The 18,113-nt window shown below is 38.7% G+C and overlaps 1 protein-coding gene across 1 annotated transcript in view; it reads left to right on the plus strand.

Moving 5' to 3' along the window:
• Nucleotides 1-3,103: 3,103 nt before the first annotated feature.
• Nucleotides 3,104-18,113, plus strand: part of LOC131066972 (protein ORANGE, chloroplastic) — a 92,543-nt gene continuing 77,533 nt past the window's right edge. The window contains exon 1 of the mRNA XM_058001879.1: nt 3,104-3,656. Coding sequence (XP_057857862.1) covers nt 3,391-3,656 — 266 coding nt within the window. The 5' untranslated portion in view covers nt 3,104-3,390. The remainder of the gene's footprint in view (nt 3,657-18,113) is intronic.

Genomic DNA, 18,113 nt, shown 5'->3' on the forward strand with positions numbered 1-18,113 from the left:
AAATTTGGAAAATCGGTTGTTGAACTTCAGCATAAGTAGAAAGCTTATGAAAATGAACAGGTTAAGAGGATCAAATCACTGCAAGAATTATAGACATAGCTGATACCGAAGGTGGAAATCTTGCAGAGAGCTTATAAAGAATCTGAAGCTATCCCTGCAACATCGGAGATGGGTACCATAGATGCCATGGAGGAGTTTGCTGGGCAAATAAAGACACATGTGGAGATAACAGACACTACTTTGGATACTTGACATAATGATCTGACGCAATTGAAATCACATTTTAGTGATGCTTTTTCTAAAATTGTAGTGTAAAAACATTTTAAACTCATACATCTATATATATGCTATGCAATTTTTGATGCAGTTTTGATGTAACATGTATTTATCTTTCATGTTTTTACTTCTTTGTTTGACATTCTTGTCAAAGGGGGAGTAATAGTTGAAGAGTCAGTCAAAATTTTGTATGTAAAAGTAAAGAGAGAATTAGTAGAGAATCAAATTTCTGTAATAGCACGCAATTTATAAGGGGGAGTATATGTCATGAAGTCAATTTTTGTATTGCACACTTAGTTGACAAAATTTTTCTTAAGTGTTGCCATCAATGCCAAAGGGGGAGAATGTTGGCATTTGACTGAACCAGTAAATGATTGATTTGTGAATTTGATGAAGAGATTGAGATTCATGTTTGATGACTAAGTCTTATATTTTCATTGATGGCAACAATGTTTTTGTAGTCATCTAAGTCTGGGAAGCCAACCGGTAAGGTATAACCGGTACAAAAGACAGTTTAACAGAGAACCGGTAAATAGGTCCTCAACCGATAAATAGGAACATAGTTGCATTCATGCAACCGATACAGACAATTCATAAAGAGTTGGATGATGTGGTTTTACATGAGTGATGGAGACAGGTATTTGGAGCTATGTTCATGACTGCATTGGCAAATTCAACCAGACAAACAAGATTTGATGTACAGAGCAGGTATTCTGATGAACACTTAACCGGTAGTGATACAATCACTTAAATCGGTAAACCGACATAGGTTTTCTTATATTTTTAGTTTGTTATGTCAGTGGATGACATAAGTTCGACGTGCAATGTTAGTTTGTCTAGATTCATTGAACCTAGGAAATTGTTCCAAGGTTGTTAGCCGACTAAGTTGATGTCTATAAAAAAGTGTGATGAGTTATGAGATAGACATGCGTATGTTAATGAGATCAAAGGCGAATATTGAGATTCTGATTGTGCAGCGATTAGTGAAGCTTTGTATTGATGTGTTGTTGAAGTTTTGAGGATCTGAAGCAGATCTTATTAGACTCAGAGGTGTTATATGAAGATCATTTGAACTGTTGTTATCCTAACAGTTACAACAACAAAATCCCTTAACCGGGTAGGTCCTAACATGCCTTACATTGTAAATCCCTTAACAAGGTAGCTCTATATCAGAGTGTTAAATCCTCTCGCGAGGTTGATTCTAACAGGTCAAAGCTCCTAACATGGCTCATCATTAAATCCCTTAACCGGGTGACTCCTAACCGGGTCTGCTCCTAATAGGGCATATTTGTAAGACCTTAATCGATCAAGATTTCTATTTTGCAGATAGTGAATCTTGTGGGTATTAGCTCCCATTGTGGTTTTTCCCTTTTGGGTTTCCACGTATAAATCTATTGTGTTATGTGGAATTTGTTTTATTGGGCATTAGCTTATGTGGTGATATTCCTCTTATGCTTGTTAAGTTTTAAGTTGTTTAAGTTGGTGATCAGATTCATATTGTTTTTGCTTGCACTGATTCACCCCCCCTCTCAGTGCCTTATAAGTTTATTATATTCATCAAATCAATCATTATCATGCTATCTATTCTATTTGATCAATCGAGTCTTTCTTCATTTGATATCCATCAACCCTTTTTCTACAATCAATTAACATTCTTCACTTCTTCCTAACATTTTTCTCTTTCATTATATTTTCTCTTTCATCTCACATTCTTTTCTTCTTTCAAGAGATCATTCATTTCTTTCATACATAAACAATCTCTTGAGGGGGCATCTTACCTCCATCCCGTTGTCTACTAGGGCATAATTTCTCAATTTTTTTCTTTGAAACAATGCTCAGAATCGCATTGTCTCAAAGAGAGGCAAAATGAAGACACCTAATTCTAGTCAGGGCATTAAATTTTCATCATGCGTCCTAGGGCAATAATAAATCAATTATTTGCCCCTTATTCTAATATTTCCCCTCAATAATTAAATAAATTTAATTTATTTGATTAACTAATTCTTAAATATGAATTGTAAATCAATAAATTTAATTTATCAATTTATCATATTTATATTCTCATATCTAGATAATTAATAAATTTCATTTATTAATTATCCCATATTTATCTTTTCAACTTGCCAATTTGGAAATATATGAGGACAATCAATTTATTTATTTATTAAATCCCTATATTATCTTCCTCGATTTGATTCCATCTTCCTCGATTTGATTCTAGATTTCTTTCGCTTTTTTTCTATCTCCTAATGGAAACTCTGCTATGTGTTTGATCCTAGCTGCTGATTCTACCTATCTCCAGATTAATTTCGTCCGTTGATTCAAAATCCTTTTTTCCATAAATTAAGCTCTCATTACTCATTTTCAACAACCACATTTCGAGTATCCTTACACTATTGATTTCATTCTATTTGCTATCATCTTGCTTGTATCACACTTCCATCATACATCTATTTGAAGGAGAAAGAAAAACAATAGAAAATTATAGAAGAGACATCTGCGTTTATGGTGGTTTGCGTTTATTTTAATTGTCTTATCTTCATAGCTCTTTTAAATTTATTAAAGATCTTTTCATTAGTATTTTAGATTTGTGATCCTAATTTCCTAACTACACTAACAACTTTAAAGTCACAACTATTTGTAAAATATTGTAAAAAACATTATACATTAGATCAACAAATACTATAACAACTATTAGAACATGCTAGAATCCTCAGTACTACTCTTCATCTAATACAACAATTAAAGGATGACAATTGTTTTATAAAATAAAATAAAACCCAGTATTGTGCTATATCCGTAACACTGTAGAAGACAGCTGTAAGAACCCAAACGAGCATTGTTCGCACTACCGGCTTCAAAAATAAAATATCACATCATGAATGGAAAGATCTTTGTCTGGTTATGGCGTCTACCAGAAGGAATCAATTAGAAGATTCTCGCACAAGAGGCCAATCAGTTCATAGCATAAAAGAAGTAATGGGTGGTGGTCATATATGAGCCTAGTTTTGGAAGTGCCAAAACTTTTTGTCATCTCAGTTCCATCCATTCTGTATAACAATTTATTATGGTTTCCAACAATCCTTAAAACTACGCAATTCATAGTTTCACAGAATGGCTGTGAAGATGGGCTGTTTGCAGCCTGAAAGAGGGAGCCCTGCGTTAGCATTTCTGCAAGCTGGTGGAGCTTACAGAACAACAGTTAATAAGAAAAATTCACTAAGGCCTTTTTTGGGCAGTAGAGTTGTAGGCTTGGCAGAGAAGGGACACGGGAAGGAAAATGAGAGGAGGAAGCTCTTGCAATGGCAAGTCAAGTCAATGGCTGCAGATGACAACGGGCCGATGGCTCAGAAGGAAGGAGATGAATTGGGTTCTTCCAGGTTTGTTAAAATTATTAGTATCTTTTTAAGACGCCATATGTCAGTGGATGAACGTGTTTTCCTTTTTAATCAAACATTTTGGATTTTAAACATGCCACATAGGCACCTTAGTCCATCGTTGGGCGTAGCCAATAGCAGTAACACAGTTTTCGGGATATATACGACACAATTATAATTTATAGGCATATCCGAACAAGAATTTCTAGCAATGTTTTACGTTTCCATGTTCACATTCGTAGGGAAACGATTTTACCTTTTCCTTTTTTTTATAGTGTTTTGGAGTTGCATAAAAGGCTCCTTTTCTCTAGTCTCAGTTAAACGTGCTTTACAGTTACACTGACCTATTTGGACTTATTAATATGTTTTCATTCTCTTCTCGGGCTATGGTGATCCTGTGACTCGGTTACTTCCAGTTTTAATGCCAGATTTTTTTAATTGTTTTATAGTAGGCTTTAAAACTGAATGGATTTGATGCCCAATAAGTAACATGTATACTAGCTACCACATTGTATATGGAACATTTACTCACAAGCACTAAATCATATCTTTGCCAAATGATCCTTGGAAACTAATGGCACTTTATTGGGTGTATTACTCAATATAGTTCATGGTGCCATCGTAAGATATACCCAAGAACAGGAACCTAATTTTCCAGATATACCCAACAAGTTTTTTTGGAATATCCGAATAAGATAATTTTGTTGCAATGGATTAATTTCTCTATGATGTGGGGACTCTGTAAAGTCAAAATTGGGTACTTCCAGGTTTGGTGTCAAAATTGCTCCTGTTGTTTCCAAGCAGGATTTATCATTTAAGACATTTTGGTTTTGCTAACAAGAAGTAGCATTGTTGCTAGTAAACATGTTTGGATTTTTCGATCGATACCATGTTGTATACCTAGCAGGTATAAACATCTATTAGGTCTCTTCGTAGTGACCCTTGCTAACTAATGAGGCTTACTAAGGTTAATCGATCATAGAACACAGGTCATAATACCCTTGTAGGATATATGGAAGAGCAGAAATCCAGCTTTTGGGATATAACCAATAAATTTTCTTGGCATATGTGAACATTTTTTTGTTTACAATGCTTCAATTGCTCAATGGGAATGTAGGGATCTGTTGATGTGTTTTTCATGCACATGCGAACACAGAATAAAATACCAAGGTATCTTATCCTTTCTTGAACAAAGTTTCCCGACTGCTGAAGATCTGCAACCTGTGGCTCATTCCAATCTATGTTCAGTTCTTTATCTTCCTTCTCATAGGACGATTGGAGATATCTACCACTGTCCTGGGCTTGATCGGCTACTCTGTAAACTTTACATTTCCTGATAAGATCCAAGGGTAACCTGGAATGCATCTTTCTTTTCACCTCCATATCATCCTGAACATTCATCCAGAAGTCCTCTACTTGAAACTCATGTTTGTATTTCTTCCCAGCTGTCTCTTCCATATGACCATGAGGGTCGAAATTCTCCCTTGAGGCAAAGGATGTGAATGAATACAGAGATAATTCCTTCTTTGCATCTTCTGCGGCTTGAGAATTAGGACACACTTCAATTGAATTTCCCAGTAAAATAGGTACGGGGATACCATTTCCATGCTTATTTCTTGATGCTTTAGCATAAGTTGCCAACTATCTAGTCACCTCAAGTAATATTATTCTGTCCGTAGGATATCTTGGCAACATATAGGGAGGTGAAGGACACCCATGGACCCTAATGTAGGTGAATTTTGGAAATTGGATGAACCATGCACCATGCACCATGCTTCTTCACGAGCTCTTGTGCCTCCAGAGACAGTCGATGGTGAATCCCTCCTTGCAATGTCCTGGTGATATACATCGTGAAGGTGTCATTGACTAGTTTGTAGCAATTCTTAGGTGGATGATGTAGTTGAACATAAGAATCACATGCTCTTATCTCTCCTGCCCCTCTCCCAACAACTCCTCTATGGGGTTACCCGGCATACTCAAAACTTCTGACTAAGGAATATAAAACATATGAACTTATGTGGATTGGCTTGGTAGGGACTAGCCTCCTCAACTGTACGTCTAGATTGTTGCTAATGATTCTAGCCCAATTGAGCATTCCTTTTCCTTGGACGATCACCTGAATAAAGAAGAACATCCACTTGTCGAAGAAGAAGGCCTGAGAGGCACCTATAATCCAATTGAGCATGGTTATCAAGTCCCTGAATTCTTCTTGGAAATCAATTCTGTGTGGCGTATTAGGTATCTTGTTCAAGCGAGGCCTACTCTTGAGTAACCAATTCTTGTTGACGAAGTTCAGACAGGTATCAGGATCATCTTCGTAGATAGACCTAGCCCCTTCCAAGCTCTTATAGATCATATCTCTTGGCTCCGGAAGATGAAAGGCTTCACTTATAGCTTCTTCTGAAAGATAGGCTAGGACAGTTCCATCCTTGGCTACGATCGTCCTTGAATGTGAATCGTAGTGCCGGGCACATTCAATCATCAGCTCGTGACATTTGACTGCGGGAGGGAAGTTTGCAGCCTTGATGATGCCACTCTCAATTATCTTCTTGGCTACGGGTGACAGCTTGCCGATGTAGGGTGCTTCTCGAAACTTCTTCACATTGAAGTTTCCTAGATTGGTGTCTCCGATATTGCTCCATTTGGACACGATCCTGGTCTCCAAATCATCGTTCCTTTGATCTTCTTTGATGAGAGCCTGCCGGATAGTGGATCCACTGGCCTTGGGGGTCGTCATTTGATACCTAAAAAAGAGGCTTAAGTTAGGTTTGAGTATAATACCTCAAGATAGGAGATTTGAAACCTTTTAAGAAATGATTAGATTACAATTTGAAAATAGAGTGATAAACCCTTAAAATTATGAATTCTCAGATTGATATCACTTATGAATCAAATCAGATTATTGAAGACTTAACCTCACAAAGGATTGATATAGAAAAATGAATCAAATCTTCAATATGCTTTCAAAAATCTGATTGTACATACTTTCTAGCTATCAACTTGAAAAGATGGATAAAGAAAAAAGAAGATTTGCTGGACGAAAGGTCTTTGATCTGAATTTTAGGTTCTCCCTTGATGATTTTAGCCTTCATCAGCCTTTAACCAGCCTTCCTCAACCAGAAATTCGCCTAAACCTGCTGAAATTCGCACCTCTCATTCTGCTCTTCAAATTCGCATAGGAAAGAACACAAATGAATGATTAAAGATTTCAAAATTCACCTTCCTTTATAGGGCGCTCTCATCATTTTACCCAAAAGGCTGACTTCATAAATGTATAAAAAATAAAATAGAATCACCTCAAAGCATGGCCGACTTAGCAACAAAGCTAAAAAAGAATATTTGGGTGCCAAAGGATAAATTTCTTGATCTTAAGGCTTAAAAAGAAATCGATTAATCCATTTTTATAAGTGCCTAAATCATGCAAATTTGCCTTACTCACACAAATGAGGCTTAATTAGCAATTTAATGAGGGGATATAGGTAAGCCTAGAAGATGCTAGAGTTTTTTTCTTTTCAAAACTTGATGAAGGCACATTTTCTTCATAGGCACTAGAATGTTCATGGCATGGGAAAAGCTTAAATCATCCCAAGGAGGCTTGCTTGAACATCTCACCTAGGTACATCTACTCCATCAATCAACACCTTCACAACCTTGATTTTTCACTACTTCATGCTCTTGTCATCATGTCCTTGCAACTTGCCTTTGCCTAGCTCAAACAAGGTGAAAAATAGGCATTTCAAAAGGATTTCGCCCTGGACCCTTTGGAAGGGTCAGGAGCGATTTCCATGATTAGGTCTCAATTGCCTCACTCTTTCACTCCGAATTTCTCTTAAAGGTAAGCATATGCTAGTTTTAGCTTTTCAAAAGCCTAGGGATTCATTTTTTAGCTTCCACCATGGGTGAATTAGGTGATCATGAGAATTTCGCTCTGGAGAAGGGTCAGGAGCGAAATTCAAGTTTTAAGCTAAAATTCACACTTCTTTTATTCACAATCCTCTCTAAGGCATACTTGTGGCAATCTCTAAGCCCAATCCACCTTGATCATTGTCTTGGCTCAACACAATCTTTTGGAGGAAACATGATATTTTGTGAATTTTGCTCTGGACCCTTTGGAAGGGTCAGGAGCAAAGTTCAAGTTTTAAGCTTAATCCTTCATCTCCTTTACCTCAATTCATCTTGCAAGGCTAAATAACATCATTCCAACCTCAACCATGCCCTAGGAATCAAAGTCTTGACTTTACACAAGGAGGAAATAGGTAGTTTGAAGAATTTCGCTCTAGACCCTTTGGAAGGGTCAGGAGCGAAATTCATGTTTTGCTTGTTTTCTCTTATCTAGCTTCATTCTTTTCACTTTGTTTCCCCTTGACTCCCTCATTTGAATCCATTTCTCAACCTGACAACATTTGCTTGATCCCTGTTGATGTGTATTTTGTACACGACCAAACACAAAATAAAATACCCAGAGGTATCTTATCCTCTCTTGAACAAAGTTTCCCGACTGCTGAAGATCTCGCCGAAGGATCAGTCGGAGTAACTCCAAGGTTCTGATATGTAGGTTATCTACGTGTGGATAAGCTCTTTGTGGTATGATGTGATTTTGCTGGAATCACAAGGGGACTTACACTCGATGATTTGAACGTCTGATTTGCTTTAAATATTACTAGAACACAAGATTTCACTAGCCTAGATTTTGAAAAAAGGAATAAAAGATGAGGGCGAGGGAAGGATCTAATTCTGACACTAAGAATGTAGGAGCAATGAATGACCTTTGATGAAATTCTAACTAAGTCTTGTTTTGACATCCCAGGACCATCTCCACAAGGTTAGTGCGATCTTTGGAGGAAAGGTTTATGATGTTCAGATCATCGCTACCGGCATAGACACCATCAGGCTGATGCATATCAGTGAAGAAGCGACAATTGAAGTTAGGCTTAAGCTGAATGATTCCAGTTGACTACACAAGGCAAGTCTGCAATCAACAAACTGCTAGTAGTATGGATATACAAATTTCACCATCAATCAAACACATTTCTTCCACTCATCTAATAACATGAAATCAAATCTGAGAAGTATAGAGACCATGCAAATTGTTGAATCGACCCATAGATTTCACCATTTATTCAATGAAGTTTACAAGTCTTTTACAACAACATCTTGGCAACAATCTTTGCCTTATCTTTCTATTCTACTCTAACTGCTATTCTATCAGTTGACTATTCACTATTAGCTAACTATTCACCCACTATCAACTATTGACTAACTATTAGCCTTTACAAATGACGAGCCAGGGCTTATATAGTGCTCTCAATACAATTCAATGGCTCAGATCAATTTGAGATCAATGGCCGAGATTTTACAATGAAAACCCTAATTAGGGTTTGTTACAACAAACTCAACTCTAGCCAATGAAATAATTGCATTATTTGGACACATGTTTTCTCTGGAATATTTGACCAATGGATAAGCGGGGTAGGTACATCGAAGTTTGTGTCATCTTTGATGAGTCAGGTACATTGAATCTAGACACGTTGCGGTGGACCAATCCGACTAGAGTAGTGATGGCTGGGACGCCACCTTGTCTGACACTTGGTTGATGTTCAATTTGGTGATGTTGAGAAGCTAACTTTAATTAACTCTCCTGAAACTATCTGCTCCTCCAACGGACCCTTGCTTTAACCTCCTTTGTCTTTGATGTGCAGGATGGATGGTGTACCTTTCCTTGAAATGCTGGACTGGAAGAGGTCGTCTTTGATGATGTTGGACCGGAAAAGGTCGTCCTTGATGATGCTGGACCGGAGAAGGTCGCCCTTGCCCTGGTTTGGTCTTCTTTTGTTTGCACAACAAACGAAAAGATGATTAAGGTCATAAAACAAATTCATTTCAACATAGCATTTTATACCTTAAATTATCAACAAGAAGACATCAAAATGAAGTTTGCTCAAGGTTCTCCCCAGGGACAGGCCCTATAAGAATTTCGCCCTGGACCCTTTGGAAGGGTCAGGAGCGAAATTTGCTATTTTGCCCAATTTAGACCTCTCTTCAACATTATTTCACAATTAGCTCCTCGCCTGGCCCCAACAAGGTGAAAAATAGTAGTTTCAAAGGATTTCGCCTTGGACCCTTTGGAAGGGTCAGGAGCGAAATTTGCAGTTTTGGACAAATTCCATCATGTCTCTACTCCAAAATGCCTTCCAAGGCAAGCATACGCTATCCTTCTCCTCACCAAAGGCTAGGAATCCACAACTTGACCTTCCTCATGGGCAAACTGGGTAATTTTGGGAATTTCGCTCTAGACCCTTTGGAAGGGTCAGGAGCGAAATCCACTCTTTAGCTCAAAATCCTTACCTCTTGGACTCAAAAACTATTGAAACACATGCCTATGGCCATCTTTGCCTTGATCATCGTCTTGGCTTAGCTCAAACTTGAAGGAAAAAGGACATTTTGTGAATTTCGCCCTAGACCCTTTGGAAGGGTCAGGAGTGATTTTCATCATTTGGCTCAATTCCTTCAAACTTGATAATTATTGGCAATTTGAAGTCATTCCTGAGGCCTCCTTTGATCTTGATCCACACTAGATTTGGCATAAAATTGAGGGAAAAGATAGGTATTTGCACAATTTCGCCTTGGACCCTTTGGAAGGGTCAGGAGCGAATTTCTTCCTCTAGCCCAAAATCATCATTTTTGGAGACAACAATCAATTCAAGGGCAATCTCAAGGGCATCCCTCACCTTAGTCTAGGCATGGCTTGGCACAAATTTTGGAGAAAATGATGGGTTTTAGGATTTTCACTCTGGACCCTTTGAAAGGGTCAGGAGCGAAAATATTGTTTTAGGCTTATTCCTCCATCATTTCAACTTGAATCCACCTTAAAAGGCAAGAAAACACTTCTCCTCACCCATCCAAGCTACAAAAACCCAAGTTGGACTTGACTTTGCTAGGAAAATAAGGGATTTTAGGAATTTCACTCTGGACCCTTTGGAAGGGTCAGGAGCGAATTTCCTATTTTGAGCTTGTTTTGACTACTCCATTAGCTCAATCCAATATTCAAAGGCAAGAACACATCAAAGTCCTTCTAACCATGCCATAAAACTCAAGAATTTGACCATCTCCAAGAAGAAAATATGAGTTTCCAAGAATTTCGCTCTGGACCCTTTGGAAGGGTTAGGAGTGAAATTCACCCTCTTGGCTAAAATCCTTCATTTTTCAATGCTTTCAAACATTTCCAAAGGCCAAACATGACCATTCTTCCTTTCAAGATACCTTGCAAATCAAAATTTGGTCAAACAAGGAAGGGAATGAGGTCTAAGAAGATTTTCGCTCTGGACCCTTTGGAAGGGTCGGGAGCGAAAATCATGATTTGGGCTTGTTTGTTCAATTTCCAAACTTTCAATCTCATTTGGGAGCAAACATAGATCATTCTTCATCTAAGGAGCAAGATTTCAAGCTAAAACAAGGGAGCAAATGAAGTATATAATGAATTTCGCTCTGGATCCTTTGGAAGGGTCAAGAGCGAAATTCATCTCCTAGGCAAAAACTTGATTTTCTAAAGCATCCCACTCCCTCTCAAGGCAAGAACATACTAATTCCTCCTTCATCATGCCAACGCCTAGCCAAAACAAGGAAGAAAACAAGAGATATAAGGATTTTCGCTCTGGACCCTTTGGAAGGGTCAGGAGCGAAAATCATGTTTTGACCTTGATTCTTGATTTTTCAAACTCTAATCTTCCTTGGGAGGCAAACATAGACTACTTTCCTTTCATTTCCACCTTGTTCCGGACTTTGGCTAAAAGAAAAATGAGTGTTTTCAAGAATTTCGCTTTGGACCCTTTGGAAGGGTTAGGAACGAAATTCCTACTTTAGGCTAATTTCCATCATTTTGTCACCTCAAGTCTCCTCTCAAAGACAAATGTGCATCAAAACCTTCCCATCACACCCCAGAAGTCAACAAACTTGGTCATGTCAAAGAGCAAAGTGGAGAAAAATGAATTTCGCTCTGGACCCTTTGGAAGGGCCAGGAGCGAAAATCATCCTTGGGCTCAAATCCTGACTTCATTTTCACATTTCCTCATTCAAACAACGTTTTTACCTTCATTCAAGCCTAGGAATGCGTTAGTTCTAGGTTTTGGTCAAAGTAGAATGTCTTATGGAGAATTTCGCTCTGGACCCTTTGGAAGGGTCAGGAGCGAAATTCGCTTTGGACCCTTTGGAAGGGCCAAGAGCGAAATTTGACATTTTGGTCTCTCCGTCAGGATCATTTTATGGAATATAACATTTAAGTATAAGTGACATTTCTTTGAGTTATATTCCATATATACTGTCAGGATGTTTGAGAGTGGTTTCGGACCTCCAGGAGTTATATTGCAAAATCTAGTTTTTGGAGGATTCTTCAGTTTTCCAGACTTACTCAAATTTCAGGATCAGGACATTTCAGACTTAGCCAAATTTCAGGATCAGGACATTCCAGACTTAGCTAAATTTCAGGATCAGGACATTCCAGACTTAGCCAAATTTCAAGGCATTTGAAGATTAGGATGACATTCGTGACTTCATCACTCACCAACTTGACCTAGCTCGGACCTTCAAGAATAATACTCACTCACCAAGCAAGACACAATTAGCAACAAGAGCAAAACCAGGCCCTAAGGAAGACTTTCAAAGAAACCCTAATTCTGGGGTCCCAAAGACTCACCTCGGCTCAAGCAGAACCTACCATCCTAGTGATCCCCTTGGCGACACTCAAAAAGCAAAGGCTAACAGACAAAACTCTAAAACCTAGAAAGCAAAACCCCACAAAGTGAAAAAAGTAGGGGTCCCCATTTGCAATGGGGCGATGTGTGAATATGTCACAACAATCCCCAAAAGGCTTGAAAAGGAAAATTCGCTCAAAATCCTAGCTAGGGATAGGACCTATCCAGGATTTTGCTTTGGACCCTTTGGAAGGGTCAGGAGCGAAATCCTTGTCCTAGCTTAGAATTTACATTTTTGGTGGTCAAAAATCATTCAAAGGCAATCCTAAGGGCTTCTCTCACCTTGGTCTAGGCCTGGCTTGGCACAAATTTTGGAGGATAGGATGGATTTTAGGGTTTTCGCTCTGGACCCTTTGGAAGGGTCAGGAGCGAAAATCATGTTCTAGGCTTGATTCTTCATTTCTCCAACTCCAATCTTCTCTGGGAGGCAAACATACATCATTCTCCTTGCATCCACGCCAAGGTCCTGACCTTATCTAAGGAGAAAATGAGTGCTTTCAAGGATTTCGCTCTGGACCCTTTGGAAGGGTCACGAGCAAAATCCATATTCTAAGCTGAAATTCTTCATCTCCTCCACCTTTAATCACTCCCTAAGGCAAAAAACATGTCTAACACTTCCAAACATGCCTTAGAAACTAAAAATTTGGTCTTAACAAGGGAGAAAATGAGGTCCATGGAGATTTTCGCTCTGGACCCTTTGGAAGGGTCAGGAGCGAAATTCATATTCTTGGCTAGATTCTTCATTTCTCCAGCTCCAATCTTCTCTGGGAGGCAAACATACATCATTCTCCTTGCATCCACGCCAAGGTCCTGACCTTAACTAAGGAGAAAATGAGTGCTTTCAAGGACTTCGCTCTGGACCCTTTGGAAGGGTCAGGAGCGAAATCCATATTCTAAGCTAAAATTCTTCATCTCCTCCACCTTTAATCACTCCCTAAGGCAAAAAACATGTCTTTCCAAACATGCCTTAGAAACTAAAAATTTGGTCTTAACAAGGGAGAAAATGAGGTCCATGGAGATTTTCGCTCTGGACCCTTTGGAAGGGTCAGGAGCGAAATTCATATTCTTGGCTAGTTTCTCACTTCCTTCATCCTATTCTCCTTCAAACTTGATCAATTCAACTTCCTTCCATCCAAATCAAAGGCAATCCACCATCAAACTAGCTCCAGGCAAGGCTAACCTAGGTCTTAAGGCCAAAAGGAAGGTTAAATGGAGGATTTCGCTCTGGACCGTTTGGAAGGGTCAGGAGCGAAATTCTCCTTCCAGGTTGATTTCCACCATTTCAAAGCCTTAAACCTCTTCTCCAAGGCAAACATGCATCAAAGCCTTCTCAACTATGCCTCAAAAATCCAAAACTTGGCCAAACCAAAGAGCAAAATAGAGGAAAAGGTGAATTTCGCTCTGGACCCTTTGGAAGGGTCAAGAGCAAAATTCTTGCCTTAGACAAAATCCACACTTTCAAACACCTCCAGTCACTTCCTAGGGCTAGAACATATCAATTTGCCCTTACCATGCCCAAGGAACAAGGTTTTCAATGCAAATAAGGAGAAGAAAAGGCGACTTGTAAGAATTTCGCTCTGAACCCTTTGGAAGGGTTAGGAGCGAAATTCATCTAATTAAATTGATTTCACACATCTTTCCTCCTCAACTCACTTCAAACTTGATTTGACCAATTTCTTCTAACCACAATCAAGTCCACTTACCACTAAATTAGCTTGAAAACTTCGCCTTTCAATGCCTTAGGCAAAATAGGAGGTCAAATGAGGATTTCGCCTTGGACCCTTTGGAAGGGTTAGGAGCGAATTTCCTCCTCCAGACTAATTTCCATCATTTTGTCGCTTCAAATCTTCTAGCTAAGGCAAATATGCATCCTAGTCCTCCACACCATGCAGTAGAAGTTTCAAACTTGGCCAAGACAAGGACCAGAGCAGAGGAATATGAATTTCACCCTGGACCCTTTGGAAGGGTCAGGAGCGAAAATCTTGATTCCAGGCCTGATTCATTTTGGAATTACTTGACTTTGCCCTGGACTCAAGCCTTGGTGCATATCCTTACACATGCTTGCCAATTTGCTCATCAATTCCTGAAATCGCCTCCTGAATCTTCCCTTGGCCACTGACTCTGCCTAATCGTCTCTGACTCAGAGGAAGACAAGACTTTGACATGAAAATCAATACTCTTGACCTACCCTGACTTGAGACTTTTATCTCTTTTGCACAATTTACCATCTTCGATCTCCTGAAAGGTAACACTCCTCTAAGACAACCCTAGGGTTCAAGGCAGACAACATATGACTTCCCAAATCTAGGCCACATTCAGCTTTGAAAGAAACCCTAGGATGAGCTCTTTGAGAGAAACCCTAATCTACCCAGCCCAGGCGACCACCAACTCACTCAAAACACCCAGCAAGTAGAGAAAAAACCCAGCTAAGGGAAAGCAAAACCCAAGAAAAAGAGGGGGTACCCATCCTGATGGGGTGATGGGTGAAATGGTCACAACAGGACCTTATGAAGAGGACTCAACAATAAGAGACCTTTACAATCAAATAAAATTGGAAAACACTACTATTAGATGACAAACATTGTATAACTTGCCTTGTGTTTTGTATCTTTTTATTACTAAGGAGAGTAATGGTGGGGTCGCATGGGGTGGCCGCCATACCTAAAAGCCAAGTCCTGCCCGTGAAATTTGGAGCAGGCATTGATTTTGAGGAAATTTTAAGCAACTCATTTAAAGGGGTTGGACCTTTCCTGTACCATGGAGTTCTATTTGTGGGTAATCGTTTTTCTTAAAATTCATAAATACTATTCAATCTATTTTGTTAGACAAGTCTCCTAATTTTGAGCAACAAGTCCAAAATTCCAGCAGCTATAGTGAAAAATATGGCAGCTCCCTTCTATGGAACCGTTAGGTAAGCATAAGACAATTCTCCCAGGGAGAAGGGCTAGCATACTTTTCCTAGTGGATTCAGTTCGAAGTTTGAAGTAAAATACTGTATTCTCGATGATATATTGGCAGTATATTCATCTCTGGCACTGTTTTAGGGCTCCGTCTACCCAGCCCCTATGATGCACCCGCATTTTATACATGCAAAACATGTTAAACATACAGATAACTGGCAAAACATGTTAAACATACATATAACTGCATGCCGGTGCATTGTAGGGGCTGGGTAGATGTTGCCCTGTTTTAGGGCTCCATCTAAAAATTCGCAGTCTGTAGTTTTTTCAAAAAAATACACCATATTTAGGATACTATTTGGAAAAAAGATTCCCTAGAATCTCTGAGTGGGTGTTGCAAATTTCCACTTCTCTAGTGGTGAGTCAAGGTCTCTGGTCAAGAAAAAGCATCCAACATTTGAGGTGAAAGTTGCTGTTTTTCCTGTTAATCTTTTTTGAAGGTTTAGCCATTCCCAGGAAAATAGGAGCAGTAGCATGCACCATGTGACAGCAATCTCAGCCTACTAGGTTTAAAATTTGGGGATTGTGGAAATAGCTGCTGCATGGTTCAGGTAAATTGTGCTCAGAGATTGAAGAGAACCTCAGGCCTGTGTGATAGTTTATTGGGTGCACATGTATTGCCATCCTATCTTAGTGGACCCCATGGTGATACATAGAGGTAGACCCAGGTTAGTAATATGATTACATAATGCTCATATGTATTTCTCTTCACTTCAACCCATACCTCAAAGTGCCGCATCAGTTGCAGCTATATCAATGTACTCAAGGGCCAGTGAGAATGGATCCTTTGCTTATAGTGTGAAACATTTCGCTTCCCACTACTTGCTCAAGTTTCTGAATATGCTGGAATCCTGTTTAGATTCTTTCGAGCGTTTAGTAATATCTCGAATCTTGACATCATGCCGGGCCTTCCAACTTCTAATTCTTCCTTTACTTGTCGTGGTGATACACCTTTCAAATGTTTTTGCCAATTCTTTTTAGTTTTTCAAAGTTTTTGGTTGAGATGGTTCAAAATTCTACCTTCTCATGAATGTAGGTGTGTCTAAAGACACAACCTAGAAGTAAGCCAGAAGAAGCAAGATTGTATCTATAATTTTTTTGTCCTTGTCCAATAAGGACCTTTATGGAGCCTACAACTGTGGGACACAAATGTGGGCCCAATCATGGGTGTGACATTTTGTTCTTTTCTTATGTGCTTTGTTGACTACATTTTCATGTATCGTGTCATGTGAATTCATTTCTAGTGATTCCTGTGGCGATTTGAACCCTGGTTTTTGTTGTGGTAATGCTCAGCCTTTACCACTCAGTCACACCTGCTGGATAAGATAGTATTAGTCATTAGTTTAGGACTACTTTATGTATAAACTAAAACAAAAAGCTTAAGATCCCTTGGTATATAATCTGGAAGCTCAACCTTGCTACAGTGCTTTCTTTTGCTAGCTTTCTGATTATCATTTGAATTTTCTTTAGTTACAGGTGTTGAATTTTTATTTTAGATGATGCTGGCCCAAAAGGGTTCTATCATCTATGAATGCAATCACCATTGGAGAAAATATATGGAAGTACCACCTATCAATGAAAACTATTAGACACAAAAATACATGGATTTGTTTTAGGTTTGAATATGCCTTACACTAAGGTTCCACTGGAGAAGTGTACAGCATCATCCAAATACAGTTTACTACTACTCCTTTGAGGATCATTCAAGTTCGAATGTTCAACTAATAAGGGCTTTTTAGTCTTTTTGTTTGTAAATCACTAATTATTTACAATGCTTGCCCAACCAACGTTGATGTGAGTGGATTATTATTATCAAGACTGCCAAAATTTAAGTATCCCATTTGGATTGTTATGATCTGTCTTACAATGGTACAAACCGATATGATGTATTTGGTTTATTTCACATTGTCATTTAGGAACAATGCTATTTTTTTGTTTGAATCTTAGTAGTCACCATACATAAAATTGAATAGAATATTAAATTGTTTCCATGGCTTTAGTAGAATAGCAAGGTTTCCCAAGCTCTAGGAGCACCATTTGCCATTTATTATGACAAGCAAGGTCATGTTCTCTATGGTTTGTATTTTCTTGATAATCTTAAAGGACAATGACTTGGAGTTCATCATTGGACATAATATTATGGACCACCTTGCATGTAACGTCTACAAAGTCAGATTATGCTCTGATATACAAATCTAAAACTGGTCTTTAGATGTGTTGATGTGTATTTCATACACAATCATACACAGAATAAAATACCCAAAGGCATCTTATCCTCTCTTGAATAAAGTCGCTAACTGCTGAAGATTTCGCAAGAAGGATCAGTTAGGATGACTCCAATGTTCTTTTTGGTAGGGTCTCTACGTGTGGATAAGCACCAGTGGTCGTTGTGATTTGCTGTGTCATCAAGGGGCCTTACGTTGCCGAAGTTTTTGCTGAACTAAACAAACTTTTACAAAAAATAACAAAAGGATAGGGTTTTGCAAGAGGTCTAATTTAGTCTAACCCTAAGAATGACTTCATGTGGACAAGACTTGGCAAGATTCAACCAACTTCAATTTTGCCATAAAATAACAACTCAATTGAAATTGATGCGATCTTCTAAGGTAACAAATGGTTCTTCAATACATCAAAGATCAAAGACACTACCACGAAGGTACATATCCAAGATACAATAACGATTGAAGGTTAAATGATTCGAGTATTCTCCAGTCGACCACGCAAGGCGTTCCTACAATCAACAAGAAGCTAGT

Source organism: Cryptomeria japonica, chromosome 5 (genome assembly GCF_030272615.1).
Source record: "Cryptomeria japonica chromosome 5, Sugi_1.0, whole genome shotgun sequence".
In the NCBI taxonomy this organism is placed as follows: Eukaryota; Viridiplantae; Streptophyta; class Pinopsida; order Cupressales; family Cupressaceae; genus Cryptomeria; species Cryptomeria japonica.